The sequence below is a fragment of the Mobula hypostoma genome, chromosome 30 (assembly GCF_963921235.1).
Source record: "Mobula hypostoma chromosome 30, sMobHyp1.1, whole genome shotgun sequence".
In the NCBI taxonomy this organism is placed as follows: domain Eukaryota; kingdom Metazoa; phylum Chordata; class Chondrichthyes; order Myliobatiformes; family Myliobatidae; genus Mobula; species Mobula hypostoma.
Window position 1 is genome coordinate 17,044,143 of NC_086126.1, and position 13,975 is coordinate 17,058,117.

Sequence of the window (13,975 nt, forward strand, 5' to 3'; positions counted from 1 at the left end):
AGGAACTCAGCAGGTCAGGCAGCGTCTACACAGAGGACTGAATTGCCCATTCATAGACCTGCTGAGTTCCTCCAGTGTTGGGGTGCACTTCTCATTTTGTCTCTTTAAATGTGACCATCATGTATACATAACCCCAAACTGTACGCATGCCCATTCACTTATCCCATCTATATCCCTTCCCTGCACCCCCTGGTGGCACTGATACCAGGTCCAGTGTGACACTTTGTGTCAGCCTCTCTCTCCGCGGATGCCGCCTGACTGGTGGAGTGTTACCGGTGTTTGAGATGCCGGTGGGGAACGGGCTGCCCCTGATATGGAGGACGGACATTTAGGGGAAGGGCTTTGGAGCAAGACTCATTCAACCTGCGATCACCGATCCGATCTGGACTGGCCAGGGCAGTTGGATGATCGCTTTCTGATGTGGAGCGGCTTGAAAAACAGGGCTGGGGGCTGGGGGGAGGGTGGCTATTCCGCCTTTCGATTGTGATGGGCAGAAGAGCGATAGCCAGTATAGGCAGGTGAGGGGAAGAGTGAGGCGGATAGGTGAGCCCAGGCGAGGGCTGGTGATAGTGATAGGGGGAGTGAGGTGGAGGGGAAGGGTACAGCTTCAGATGCGGGGAGTTGATGGGAGGAGGTGACGGAAGAGTGCCCGGGGTGGAGGGGCGGTGTTACCGGGGTTAACGTCGGGCCAGAGGCTGGCCCGTTGGCTGTGGCTCAGAAGGTAGTGCGGCTGCCCAACGGCTCCAGAGAACCGCGTTAATCGGAAGGGGAAGCGAAGGGCGAAGGGGAAGCAGATTACCGGAAAGAGGAGAATTAGAGGTGGAGATAAAACTCAGGCGGGTAGGACCGTCTTGTGCTGAGTGTTTTCAGATCCCTGACAGGGGTGGTGCTAGAGGCTGATACATTCGGGGCATTTAAGAAGCTCTTAGATGTAAGAAAAATGGAGGGCTGTGTGTAAGAGGAGGGTTAGATTGATCTTAGAGCAGGGTAAAGAGTTGACCCAATGCCGTGATCCGCCCTGTGTTCTAAGCGTGGGGGCCGGGTGCGTCTCTGGGATCCTTTCCCCCTCAGGGTTGTGCAAGGTCGGTCTGTGGGTAGGCGAGGTGGAATTGAAGAGGAGGGAGATAATCCTGCTTTCTGTTAACAGGGGGGTTGATGTCTCAAAGGCGATACCCCTACAAGGCCAGGAAGTGTACGTGCAGGCAGGTACGCCAGAGACGTGTCGCCATCGTAAAGACCTACCGAAACATCACCCCTTATGAGCAAGGCGAGTATCCGGAGTGTAGAGGGTGGGGACGGGGTGGGGAGGCACGAGCGCGGTGCCTCTCGCTGTTCTCTTCCCCTACCCCAACCCGACTCGCCAAATAGACCAGAATGGTTTGGAGGGCGCACTGGAGCCCGGGGGAGATGGGCATGGGGGGTGGGGAGAACTTTGTAAACCGGGTCGCTTTTGCCGCCGTGCACACTTGCAGAGACAGGCGGAGAGGGCGTGACCCGTAGTCGGTTTGAAGGGGCAGTCCGTAGGTTCGCTGTGGAAGCCCTTTTACGAGGGCCAGAGGCTGGCCCGTTGGCTGTGGCTCAGCGGGTAGTGCGGATGCCCAACTGCTCCAGTGAACCGCGTTCGATTCCGACCACTGGTGCTGTGTGTGTGTGTGTGTGTGTGTGTGTGTGTGTGTGTGTGTGTCTGTGTGTGTCTGTGAGATAGAGATAGAATGATAGAGAGAGAGAGAGAGAGAGAGAGAGAGAGAGCTGTCGTTTCACGGGGACTAGAATATGTAAAAACACAAGGAGGTAATGTTGAGGCTTTCTTAAGCACTGGCGAAGCCTCGCTTGGAGTGTTGTGAGCTGTTTTGGGTCCGTCATCTTAAAACAAAGCATGTGCTGACACTGGAGAGGGTTCAAAGGAGTTTCAGGAAAATGATTCCGGGAGTGAAATACCTGTCGTATGAGGAGCGTTCGGTGTCTCTGGGACTGCACTCACTGGAATTCAGAAGAATGAGGAGCGACCTCGTAGAAACCTATCGAGCGGTGATAGGCCTCGATAGAGTGAATATGGAGAGGATGTTTCCTATGGTGGGAGAGTCTCAGACCAGAAGACAATGAGAAGGAATCTTTTTAGTCAGAGAGTGGTCTGTCTGTGGAATTTGTTAGCACAGGCGGCTGTGGAGGGCAAGTCTTTACGTATATTTATGGCAGATGTTGTCAGAATCTTGTTCAGTCAGGGCACGAAGGGATACGGGGAGAAGGCAGGCGATTGAGGCTGAGAGGGAAAATGGATCGGCCGTGATGAAATGGCGGAGCGGACTCAATGGCCCGAATGGCCTCATTCTGCTCCTATATCTTTTGGTCTTATGGTCTTATCTCGTAGCCCTGGTCTGTGAGTGAAAGGTGAGGAGGCGGAGGGGTGAGGTTGTTGGTTAAATGGGGTAGGTGTTACGATTGCAGGGAGAGCAGCACTAACTTGATGGGCTGAATGTCGTCGGGGAAAATCACGAGATAATGTTCTGTCTGCCGGCAGCCGAATTGAGGGGAGAATTTGTTGCGAGAAAAGCTGCGGGGTCACGTTTCCCTTCTTTTTAAACCTGGCCAGTGTGCGGGTCAGGGTGGGAATGACGGGGGTGGGGGTCATGTGAGCAGGCTAGATCGGAACTAGCTGCGAGGTGGGGTTTGGGATTGCGGGGAGTCGTGGCGCAACTCGATGGGCCAAATACCCTGCAGTGTAAATACCCGAAAACGTTCAAGCTGAGGGGGGATAGAATGGTGGGAGACAGCCTGAAGGGCCACAGCTCTCCTCTTTGTGACGTTTCACTTTTTCTCCTTCAGAAATGCAGAGGTGGGTGTACCGAAGAGGACCCATCGTCGTCTCAATGAACGGCATCCTGCTGAAAGTAAGCTGTTCGCTTCTCCCGATCGCACGAAAAGCGTCGAGATCCCCACCCGCCTGTCGGAATCTACGCCCCCTCCTCCTATAAACCCTGACGCAACTCTCTGCCCCTTCTGCGACCAATTCTCCCGCTCGCACCCCCCGCCGCACAGATGTGACGGGACCGCTGCTGGCTGTCTCCACGGTTTTCAACACCCGTCTACGATTCAGTGCAGCAGCGCCGTCGAGCGGGGCCTCGGCTGGTGTCCTCAGGGAAGCGTGGTTTGAAACGGGATGACAGTGTCAGAGAAACCCACTCGTAGTGTCTACTGGACCTTCTGCCCCAAGACAGCGACATTCACCGTGAAACATCGCCCACCATCCCTGCACACGTGGATGACAATAAGCTCGACAACTTAATGGGAATTTTAAGAGTTTTTTTTTCCAGCAGACAGCACTGAATATTACAAATAATACTTACAGCCCGTCACGCTGCGGACGCTTTCGGCAGCAATGGACGACCTCCATCTCTGGGGGTGTAAATGGCGGTGTTCAATGCTTCCTTATGTATGTTAGCAGCTTCCACTCGGTTTTCACTATGTCAGTCGTGCAAGTCCCGGGTCAGCCTCAGGAACTCAGACGTAGATAGTCCAGACATTCTCTTCCATCTCTCTCTGTTCTCTCTCCCTCTCTCTCACTCACTGGAGGTCCTCTCCCATCTCTCTCTGTGTTCTCTCTCTTCTCTCTCTCTCTCTCTCTCTCTCGCTCACTAGAGGTCTTTCCATCTCTTTCTGTTCTCTTCTGTCTCTCACACACTCAGCAGCGGTCCACTCACGCTCACACTCACACTAACTAGAGGTCCTCTCCCATCTATATAACCATATAACAATCACAGCACGGAAACAGGCCATCTCGGCCCTTCTAGACCGTGCCGAACTCTTACTCTCACCTAGTCCCACCGACCTGCACTCAGCCCATAACCCTCCATTCCTTTCCTGTCCATATATCTGTCCAAGTTAACTTTAAATGACAACATCGAACCTGCATCAACCACTTCTGCTGGAAGCTCGTTCCACACAGCTACCACTCTCTGAGTAAAGAAGTTCCCCCTCATGTTGCCCCTAAACCTTTGCCCCCCAACTCGCAACTCATGTCTTCTTGTTTGAATCTTCCCCACTCTCAATGGAAAAAGCCTATCCAGGCCTTTATTAATCAAAGTATTGAGTATAAGAGCTGGAAAGTTATGATGAGTTTGTATAAGGCATTGGTGAGGCCGAATCTGGAGTATTGTGTTCAGTTTTGGTCATCAAATTACAGGAAGGATATAAATAAGGTTGAAAGTGTAGAAAAGGTTTACGAGGATGTTGCCGGGACTTGAGAAACTCAGTTACAGAGGAAGGTTGAATAGGTTAGGACTTTATTCCCTGAAGCGTAGAAGAATGAGGGGAGATTTGATAGAGGTATATAAAATTATGATGGGTATAGATAGAGTGAATGCAAGCAGGCTTTTTCCACTGAGGCAAGGGGAGAAAAAAAAGAGGACATGGGTTTAGGGTGAGAGGGGAAAAGTTTAAAGGGAACATTAAGGGGGGCTTCTTCACACAGAGAGTGGTGGGAGTATGGAATGAGCTGCCAGACGAGGTGGTAAATGCGGGTTCTTTTTTAACATTTGAGAATAAATTGGACAGATACATGGATGGGAGGTGTATGGAGGGATATGGTCCGTGAGCAGGTCGGTGGGACTAGGCAGAAAATGGTTCGGCACAGCCAAGAAGGGCCAAAAGGCCTGTTTCTATGGTTTCTATGTCAACTCTATCTATCCCCCTCATAACTTTAAACACCTCTATCAAGTCCCGCCTCAACCTTCTATGTTCCAAAGAATAAAGACCTAACTGGTTCAACCTTTCTCTGTCACTTAGGAGATGAAACCCAGGCAACATTTTAGTAAACCTCCTCTGTACGCTCGCAATTTTATTGATATCTTTCCTATAATTCGGTGACCAGAACTGTACACAATACTCCAAATTTGGCCTCACCAATGCATTGTACAATTTCAACATTACATCCCAACTCCTATACTCAATGCTCTGATTAATAAAGGCCAGCATACCAAAAGCTTTCTTCACCACCCTATCCACATGAGATTCCACCTTCAGGGAACTATGCACCATTATTCCTAGATCCCTCTGTTCTACAGTATTCTTCAATGCCCTACCATTTACCATGTATGTCCTATTTTGATTAGTTCTACCAAAATGTAGCACCTCACATTTTTCAGCATTAAACTCCATCTGCCATCTTTCAGCCCACTCTTCTCACTGGCCTAAATCTCTCTGCAAGCTTGGAAAACCTCTTTCATTAGCCACAACGCCACTCATCTTAGTATCATCTCCATACTTACTAATCCAATTTACCACCCCATCATCCAGATCATTAATATGACAAACAACATTGGACCCAGTACAGATCCCCGAGGCACCAATCTGACACACAGTCATCCACCACTACTCTCTGGCGTCTCCCATCCAGCCACTGCTGAATCCATTTGACTACTTCGATATTAATGCCTAACGATTGAACCTTCCTAACCAACCTTCCGTGTGGAACCTTGTCATTTATCATCTCTCTCTGTTCTCTTCTCTATCTCTCTCACTCACACTCACACTCACATTAACTGGAGGTCCTTTCCAATCTCTCTGTACTCTCTCTATCTCTCTCACTCACTAGAGGTCCTCTCCCACTCTCACTCTGTTCTCTCTCTCACAGTCACTCACTGGAGGTCCTCTCCCATGTCTCCTTGTTCTCTCTATCTCTCTCTCTCTCTCTCTATCTCCCTCACACACTTACTAGAGGTCCTCTCCCGTCCCTCTCTGTTCTCTCTATCTCTCTCTCTCTCGCTCACTCACTCACTGGAGGTCTCCCCTCTCGCTGTCCGCGTTCTCTCACTCTAACCCTTCAGCGTGGAAACAGCCCTACAACCCAGTAAGTCCTTCCCACCCAATCTCGTCACTCCGGGTCCTCTCCCTGTCTGTATGCCTGTCCACGTGTCTCACGGCTTGGCCCATTTTGGCTCCGAATGAACCCCATGTTCCCATTCCTGGGGCTCATCCCCGACGCTGAGCGAGGCTCCCGTCCTAACCTACAGGACGTGGGACCGTGGGCGAAGGGTAAGGCTATAAAGGAAGCTGACGATTATCTTTTCTCGCTTTCCCACAGACCTACAGGAGGGGAATACTGCGGCCTAGCTCATTCAGGTGCCCATCGAACAATTTCAACATCGTCGTGTGCATTGTGGGATACGGCTACCGTGAGTACCACCTCCCGTCTCTGATCAGCGGGGCGCTGTGCCGTGGACGGGGCGCTGTGCCGTTCATCAAGTCCGAGACACAGAGACATTTACTAATTATCCATCTCTGTATCCTACCCCCCTGCGCATCTCACCCCGCGCCCCCCCCCGCCCCACGCACTGCGAGTATTCGCAAACAGCGACCAGCACCTCGACCTTACAAGACCGTAAGACGTCGGAGCAGAAGTAGGCCATTCGGCCCGTCGAATCAACTCCGCCATTCAATCGTGGTTCATTTATCATGACTGCCAAACCCATTCTCCCACTTCTCCCTGACACCCGGACTAATAAGGAACCTGTTGAACTCTGCTTTAAACCCAATGGCCTGGCCATTCACCACCCTCCGGATAAATCAATTCCTCCTCACTCATCTCTGGCCGGCTCTATCTCCGTGATACAACCACTTGTCCAATGCTGCTACAGTATTTTCCTCCAAGGGGAAAATCCCTGCAGATCCCCTTCATCCTCCCGCCCTTCCGCCTGGGGTTACAAACAGAGCCTTCGCTTAGTGCCAACACGCAGAGAACACACAGTGCCAAGGGCGTACCTGCGCGGAGCAGAGCCGGGGTAAAAGAGCGACCATTGTTCCATATTTAAAAGTTAAACTACTGTATTGCTATTATACTTGCATCTCTGATTAACGCACGGTGTTCCTTCTTCCCAGTTAATCATTGAATCTTTTCCTCGCCTTCCCCGTCCACCGCCCAGAGTAAATCCCTCTGACCACTCTCCCATTCCTGGTTCCCCACGCCCTCAGTGTGCCCAGCGACGATTCTCCCTGTGAACAAGGCCGAATGCCTGGTCTGAGCCTCTCCTACCCTCGCACGCCGTGCGTCGGATCCCTCTCTACCCCAGCGCCCGGCCCCTGGAGAACGGGCCAGCGATGCGGGGCTCAGCGAGGAAGTGTGAGGGGTGTGGCCGCCGATTCGGAGGAGAAACTCACGCTGTCCGTTTTCTGATTTTTTAGAAAGGAGGATGCCGTTCTGGATCATGAAGAATAGCTGGGGACAGAGATGGGGAGAGGGGGTAAGTTTTTCAAGCTTAGAAGTCAGAAAATACTGTACGGGATCAGATCCCATTCACGCTTCGCGGCACAGAAACTCACTAACCTCTTCCACTCCACTTTCCGTGACAGGGATATTTCCGCCTGTACCTTGGGGAGAAGAGCTGTGGAGTGAATCGCTTCCCAATGACTGCAGTTCTTTAAATCGTGCGGTCCGGGGCGCACTGCTGTCGCCCTCGGCGATCTGAGGCGGCGAGGCGTCGGGAGGAAGATCCTCCACCTTTGCAGCTTGGCGTGGCGTTTCTGCACAAACACGACCTATTCCAACACACACCCCTACCACAGCATCACGTCACTACCCACGTCACTGCCCCTTTCTACCCTGTCCCATTCCAGTCCCTCGGCCACACACAGCAGCATCTTCGACTGTCTGACAACCCCGTGGCCGCCCCCACCGCGAGTCCGACCCGCCTGGACTTGTCAGCAGACTCCACCCGGCTAACGTGAGCCCTGGTATGGAACCCACCCCCACCTCCCAGGGAGGCACCAGTTAGAGACCCCGAGCGACGTAGTGAGTGGAACAGGCGGCCGTGACGCCGTCCATCGGGAAAACTTGGTTTCACTGCAGTGGATTTGTTTGCGAGAGGCGGGTCCCATTCGAATTCTGGCTCATTGGAAGGGGTGGGTTCAAGGCATCAATTTCCTTAGATCACGGGGTTGTCAGTTGGAATGTTTCTGATTGGAATGAATGGATTCAGACCGATAGCTTTTCCAGTGGAACACTTTTCTTCGGGAAGGGTTTGGTTCATTTCCCTGCTGTGTCCCACCCTGGCGTTTCTGTGGTTGAACAAGCTCTGCATTTTTGTGGCTTTTGCAAAGACTCAATAAAATAACTTGGAGCATCACCCTGACTGGTTGTGTTTGTCCGGCGCTGCCTCCCGGGAACAATCGTCTCCATCCTCACACACCCGACACCCCTATCCCGCTTCTGACCTCCAGTGCGAGCAAGCCAAGAAACTCCCAGCCTCTTCTCCTCGGACCACTTGCCTGCGTCACCTTTCGCTCGTCACTTTCCCCCACTACAATAACATCCGCCATGCTGGCTGACCACCCCTGCACACGGGGGATGAGAGAAATCAGTGGGGAACAAATTGAACCCTATTAAACACTGAAAGGCCAGACACCCTGAATGCGGATAGGATATTTCCTGTAGTGGGGGAACTCTAGGACCAGAGGACACAGACAGAGTGGATGTGGAGAGGATGTTTCCTTTAACCACATAACCATATAACAATTACAGCACGGAAACCGGCCATCTCGTCCCTTCTAGTCCGTGCCAAACTCTTACTCTCACCTAGTCCCACCGACCTGCACTCAGCCCATAACCCTCCACTCCTTTCCTGTCCATATATCTGTCCAATTTAACTTTAAATGACAACATCGAATCTGCCTCAACCACTTCTGCTGGAAGCTCGTTCCACACAGCTACCACTCTCTGAGTAAAGAAGTTCCCCCTCATGTTACCCCTAAACTTTTGCCCTTTAACTCTCAACTCATGTCCTCTTGTTTGAATCTTCCCCACTCTCAATGGAAAAAGCCTATCCACGTCAACTCTATCAATCCCCCTCATAATTTTAAACACCTCTATCAAGTTCCCCCTCAACCTTCTACGCTCCAAAGAATAAAGACCCAACTTGTTAAACCTTTCTCTGTAACTCAGGAGATGAAACCCAGGTAACATTCCAGTAAATCTTCTATGTAGTCTCTCAAATTTGTTGACATCTTTCTGATAATTCGGTGACCAGGACTGTACACAATACTGCAAATTTGGCTTTACCAATGCCTTATACAATTTCAACATTATATCCCAACTCCTATATTCAATGCTCTGATTTATAAAGGCCAGCATACCAAAAGCTTTCTTCACCACCTTATCCACATGAGATTCCACCTTCAGGGAACTATGAATCATTATTCCTAGATCCCTCTGTTCTAAAGCATTCTTTAATGCCCTACCATTTATCATGTATGTCGTATTTTGATCAGTCCTACCAAAATCTAACACATCACATTTATTTGCATTTGTATTGGGGGAGTCTAGGACCAGAGGACACTGAGTATATGTGGAGAGGATGTTTCCTATAGTGAGGGAGTCTAGGACCAGAGGGCACAGATAGAGTGGATGTGGAGAGGATGTTTCCTATAGTGGGGGAGTCTAGGACCAGAGGACACAGATAGAGTGGACATGGGGAGGATGTTTCCTATAGTGCGGGAGTCTAGGACCAGAGGGCACAGATAGAGTGGATGTGGAGAGGATGTTTCCTACAGTGGGGAGTCTAGGACCAGAGGACACAGATAGAGTGCATGTGCTGAGGACGATATCTCTAGTGAGGATGTCTGGGACCAGGAAAAACAAATAGAGTGGACGTGGAGACGGTGTTTCATGTAGCGCGGGGATCTTGGACCAGAATGTATAGATAGAGTGGATGTTGTGAGCATACTTCCTAATTTTAATGGAGTCTAGGAGCAGAGGGCTCATAAAAATTCGATGTAGAGAGGATGTTTCCTAAACTGGGGGCGTCTACGGCCATAGGGCACAGATAGAATGGAGGTGGAGGCGATGTTTCCTATAGTAACGGAGTGCAGGACCAGTCAGTGTAGATGCAGTAGTTGTGGCGAGAATGTTTCCTATAGTGGGGGAGTCTAGGACCAGAGGGCACAGATAGAGCGGATGTGGAGAGGATGTTTCCTGTAGTGGGGGAGTCTAGGACCAGAGGACACAGATAGAGTGGATGTGGAGAGGATGTTTCCTATAGTGGGGGAGTCTAGGACCAGAGCAAACAGATAGAGTGGACGAGGAGAGGATGTTTCCTATAGTGGGGGAGTCTAGGACCAGAGGACACAGATAGAGTGGATGTGGAGAGTATGTTTCCTATAGTGGGGGAGTCTAGGACTAGAGGAAACAGATAGAGTGGATGTGGAGAGGATGTTTCCTATAGTGGGGGAGTCTAGGACCAGAGGGCACAGATAGAGCGGATGTGGAGAGGATGTTTCCTATAGTGGGGGAGTCTAGGACCAGAGCAAACAGATAGAGTGGACGAGGAGAGGATGTTTCCTATAGTGGGGGAGTCTAGGACCACAGATAGAGTGGATGTGGAGAGGATGTTTCCTATAGTGGGGGAGTCTAGGACCAGAGGACACAGATAGAGTGGATGTGGAGAGGATGTTTCCTATAGTGGGGGAGTCTAGGACCAGAGGGCACAGATAGAAGGGATGTGGAGAGGATGTTTCCCATCATTTTGCATGTCAACAAATACACTCAAAAACTTCTATAATTGTACCGTGGAGAGCATTCTGAAAGGCTGCATCACTGTCTGGTATGGAGGGGCTACTGCACAGGACCGAAAGAAGCTGCAGAATGTTGGAAATCTAGTCAGCTCCATCTTGGGCACTAGCCTACAAAGTACCCAGGACATCTTCAGGGAGCGGTGTCTCAGAAAGGCAGCGTCCGTTAGTAGTACCTTCAGCACCCAGGGCATGCCCTTTTCTCACTGTTACCATCAGGAGGTACAGAAGCCTGAAGGCACACACTCAGCGATTCAGGAACGACTTCTTCCCCTCTGCCATCCGATTCCTAAATGTATAATAAAGCTTGGGACACTATCTCACTTTTTAAATATACAATATTTCCATTTTTGCACATTTTTAAATACCTATTCAATATACAAAAGTGATTTACTTTGTTTATTCATTTTGTTTTGTTTTATTTACTATTATTTTTTTCTCTCTCTGCTAGATTATGTACTGCATTGGACTGCTGCTGCTAAGTTAACAAATTTCGCATCACATGCTGGTGATAATAAACCTGATATTTTCTAGTTCTCTTGTGATCTTTCTTGTGAAAATTGCGTATAATGTAGATTCAATTTCATTTGACCTGTGAACGCAGCTGACCTGATGCTCTGTGCCTGGGACACCGCCGAAAGGTTTCTCACCGGAACTGTGCTGACCTGTTCCTGAGCTTCTGACTGCACACTCGACTGTGACACTGACCTTTGAAATTTGTGGGAATGATGTCATTCTGAATCGGCTCAAGTCTGGGGCGACCAGTGGAGTCACGTAGTGTTTGAGAATCCTTCAGTTAGTAGGTCAGGATTCACCAGTTTATTGGGCCTGGTGAGGACATAGCTCTCACCCCAGTTGTTGGTTGATGTCAGTTTTGTGGACATCATAGGCTTCACGGAATCGGACCCAATATGCTTGGGAATTGACTGGGATCAGGAGAATTGACAGGCACTCTCAGTTTCCAGGTCCCGGATAGTTCCCAGATCCCAGTCAGTTGCCAGTTCCCAGTCAGTTCCCAGCTACCTGTCAATTCCCAGATCCTTGTCAGTTCCCTGGTCGAAGTCAGTGCGTCAGTTCCCAGATCCCAGTCAGTTGCCAGGTCCCAGTTGTTCCCAGGTCCCGATCAGTGTCCACGTTCCAGTCAGTTCACAGATCCCAGTCAGGTCCAGTCAGTTCCCAGGTCCCAGTCAGTTCCCAGATCCCAGTCAGTTCCCAGGTCCCGGTCAGTTCCCAGATCCCAATCAGTTCCCAGGTCCCGTTCAGTTCCCAGGTCCTGGTCAGTTCCCAGGTCCCGTTCAGTTCCCAGGTCCTGGTCAGTCCCAGGTCCTGGTCAGTCCCAGGTGTCTGTCTGTGCCCAGGTTCCAGTCTGTTCCCTGATCCCGGTCAGTTCCCAATCAGTTCCCAGGTCCCGGTCATTTCACAGTCAATTCCCAAATCCCAGTCAGTTCCCAGGTCCCAATCAGTTCCCTGGTCTGGACAGCCCTCAGAAATTGTCTGGACTACCTCAGAAATTGGTAAGCTGGTTTACATCTCACTCTGCGTCCACAAAGCAAACAGCATTATGAAGGACGCCACGCACCCCTCATGCAAACTCTTCTCCCCCCTGCCATCTGGCAAAAGGCACCGAAGCATTCGGGCTCTCACGACCAGACTATGTAACAGTTTCTTCCCCCAAGCCATCAGACTCCTCAATACCCAGAGCCTGGACTGACACCAACCTACTACCCTCTACTGTGCCTAATGTCTTGTTTATTATTTATTGTAGTGCCTGCACTGTTGTATGAAGTCCTTGATATGTCTGCAGTCCAGTCTGGTTTTTGTGTTTTTTCTTATGTAGTTCAGTGTAGTTTTTGTATCGTTTCATGCAGCACCATGGTCCTGAAAAACGTTGTCTGATTTTCACAATGTTGTGTACCAGCAGTTATGGTTGAAATGACAATAAAAACTGACTTGACTTCACTTGACTTGACTTGTCTTGGTGTACCAGTGTCATACGTACCAAGATACATTGAAATGCATAAATATTTTTTCATACGGATTAGATCATTTACATAGTGCTTTGAGGGAATTCAACAAAATGAAAGAATAGCAGAGTTCAGAATAAACTGGAGAGAGAGTGCAGTGCAGGCAGGCAGTTGGGTTTAATGTCATAATGAGATAGATTGAGTGGTCAAGAGCCCTCACCTGACACATTTTCCTGGCCTTGTACAATGGGTCATCCCAGGACATGCTCAATCGTCTTGCAGAAGCAACACATGGAGGAGAGTGTATTGTCCGGCTGCATCACGGCCTGGTATGGGTACACCAATGTCGGTGTACAGAAAATCCTTCAGTGTAATACGCATAAAAGTTGCTGGTGAACGCAGCAGGCTCCTGATGTGGCCTTCTATATATTGGCGAGACCAGGCAGCATCTCTAGGAAGAGGTGCAGTCGACGTTTCGGGCCGAGACCCTTCGTCAGGACTAACTGAAGGAAGAGTGAGTAAGAGATTTGAAAGTGGGAGGGGGAGGGGGAGATCCGAAATGATAGGAGAAGACAGGAGGGGGAGGGATGGAGCCAAGAGCTGGACAGGTGATTGGCAAAAGGGATACGAGAGGATCATGGGACGGGTGGTCTGGGGAGAAAGACAAGGCGGTGGGGGGGAAATAGAGGATGGGCAAGGGATATAGTCAGAGGGACAGAGGGAGAAAAAGGAGAGAGAGAAAAAGAATGTGTGTGTATATGTATAAACAAACAAACAAACAAACAAACAAATAAATAAATAACAGATGGGATACGAGGGGGAGGTGGGGCATTAGCGGAAGTTTGAAAAGTCAATGTTCATGCCATCAGGTTGGAGGCTACCCAGACAGAATATAAGGTATTGTTCCTCCAACCTGAGTGTGGCTTCATCCTGACAGTAGAGGAGGCCGTGGATAGACATGGCAGAATGGGAATGGGACGTGGAATTAAAATCTGTGGCCACTGCGAGATCCTGCTTTCTCTGGCGGACAGAGCGTAGGTGTTCAGCGAAATGGTCTCCCAGCCTGCGTCGGGTCTCGCCAATATATAGAAGGCCACATCAGGAGCACCGGACGCAGTATATCACCCCAGCCCACTCACAGGTGATGTGTCGCCTCACCTGGAAGGACTGTCTGGGGCCCTGAATGGTGGTGAGGGAGGAAGTGTAAGGGCATGTGTAGCACTTGTTCCACAGGGTGCGGAATTACCTTCTATCGGCTTGGCAGAGCAAAAACAGAACCTCAATTTAGATCAGATTAACAACGGTCAGTTTTCATCTCAACTGTGATGATATATTAACCCTTGCCTTGCAGGAGGGAATGGACGCAGTCCCTGATGCTACACTGCTGAATTTCACTGGCATTTCCAGGCCACAGCCGAACTTCCAGCTGGTCACCTCGATTGATGTAAGACTCC

General features: G+C 50.2%; 1 protein-coding gene across 1 annotated transcript in view; it reads left to right on the forward strand.

The window, feature by feature from the left end:
• Nucleotides 1–8,105, forward strand: part of LOC134339783 (cathepsin L-like) — a 38,438-nt gene extending 30,333 nt beyond the window's left edge. Inside the window, exons 11-15 of the mRNA XM_063036554.1 lie at nucleotides 1,148–1,267; nucleotides 2,824–2,888; nucleotides 6,080–6,170; nucleotides 7,177–7,235; nucleotides 7,345–8,105. Of these exons, the coding sequence (XP_062892624.1) occupies nucleotides 1,148–1,267; nucleotides 2,824–2,888; nucleotides 6,080–6,170; nucleotides 7,177–7,235; nucleotides 7,345–7,416 (407 nt within the window). The 3' untranslated portion in view covers nucleotides 7,417–8,105. The remainder of the gene's footprint in view (nucleotides 1–1,147; nucleotides 1,268–2,823; nucleotides 2,889–6,079; nucleotides 6,171–7,176; nucleotides 7,236–7,344) is intronic.
• Nucleotides 8,106–13,975: the final 5,870 nt, after the last annotated feature.